The following is a 1,541-nucleotide window of genomic DNA, read 5'->3' as shown; positions in this document are numbered from 1 at the left end:
AATGGGCCAGATCTGGGAGGAGTTGGGGGGAACCATAATCTGAACATAGTCTGTAAGAAAATACCTATGTTCAATTTTTATAAAGGCCAGACTCAGATGAACTCAGTACAGAATTCTACCAGACCTTCAAAGAAGAACAAATATCAATTCTCAAATATTTCTGTAAAATAGGAAGTGAAGGAACATTTCCAAGTTCTTTTTACAAAGCCATTATTACCATAATGACAAAACCAGACAAAGGACAGAACACAGTTGACCTACCAAGATAAGGGGATGCTGGATCTGTCAGAGATGGTATAGGTGAAAAAGACAATGAAGAGACTTCCCAGCCTGAAAAGAGTACAGGAGAACTATTGTGGTGAACACAGGGACATTCCCATTGAAAGTGTCATAGATAATCCTACTACCTCACAGTATGCCAACCTCATGCACAACTTCATCTTGAAGAGCACCATGTATGAAATTGAACCCCAGAATGATCTCATCTTCTTTAAAATTTGCTTCACATACACACACAATGAAATTATTGTTTCACCAGATAAGATTATTTCCTGATTGTGTTTCAGAATTCAACCACATAAACTACTCTCTCAACTCCCTGTGTCATTACTTAATGGCCTCATACAATAATAATGTTAATCATGTCAGTTGGAACACAGCAGTTGCCTGAAAGCCCATATAGACCATGCCAATGATCCAGTGTAGGTGAGCAACTCTGCCTACCCCACCAAATGAGTCTCTGTGCTGCCTCATTCTGTTCCCAGGTAAACTTGGTCTTCATTTCAAGAAGTGGGGGCAAGAGCTGATTAGAAATTCACACCCAGCTTCCTTCCGACATCCAGTTTACTTTGTTGTCCTTGAAAAGGGCTCTTTTGTTTTATTTGTTAACTAAAAAACTAACGAAAATAATAAAAATAATAATAAAAAAAAACTAACGAAAAAGAGAAAAGCCCACAGTGTCAAAATAAACAAACAAACAATCCCCCAAAATTATAGGTCACTGTATCTGAGGAACAGGGATGTAAATAACTCTCAAACAAATACTAGTGAACCAAATTCAATAACATGTGAAAATATAATCCATCATGATCAACTTGGCTCCATCATAGAGATGCAAATCTAAGCTTTATTGCAGCTTATTTATTTATTTATTTACAAAGATTTCAGTTTTTAAAAATTTGGGAGGCAAGATATAAACTAGACAGTAAGGATTTAGAACTTAGAAATAAATGAGGAAGTGAAAAGTACCAGTCTTGCTCGCTGATAGCCTAAAACCCAGAAGAAATGGTAAGTTTGCCATTAGGGTCTCCTGAATTGATGCTATATATAGTGACTTAATGATGATTTTAAATACTGATTTAATAGGAGCCGACAGGTGGCTTTTTAGTTTTTAGTTGGTTGATGATATTTTTGTTGTTGTTATTTATATTCTTTTGTAAACTGGTATGAAATTGCACAATGAGCTGAATCTTTCTCTGTTTCCTGAAATGTAAGGGATTCTAGTAAGTGCACACATTTATGGTTCAATCTTTTGTTTGAGA

General features: G+C 35.8%; 1 protein-coding gene across 1 annotated transcript; it reads left to right on the top strand.

Annotated features, from left to right (window-relative positions):
- Positions 1 to 312: 312 nt before the first annotated feature.
- On the top strand, positions 313 to 555 carry LOC131908051 (dynein light chain roadblock-type 1-like). Its single transcript, XM_059259132.1, has one exon. The coding sequence runs from the start codon at positions 313 to 315 to the stop codon at positions 553 to 555; it is 243 nt and encodes an 80-aa protein (XP_059115115.1).
- The last annotated feature ends 986 nt before the right edge of the window (positions 556 to 1,541 follow it).

This window comes from Peromyscus eremicus, chromosome 4 (assembly GCF_949786415.1).
Source record: "Peromyscus eremicus chromosome 4, PerEre_H2_v1, whole genome shotgun sequence".
Taxonomy (NCBI): domain Eukaryota; kingdom Metazoa; phylum Chordata; class Mammalia; order Rodentia; family Cricetidae; genus Peromyscus; species Peromyscus eremicus.
Note: the sequence above shows the minus strand (reverse complement) of the source record. Positions and strands in the feature narration are given on the sequence as shown.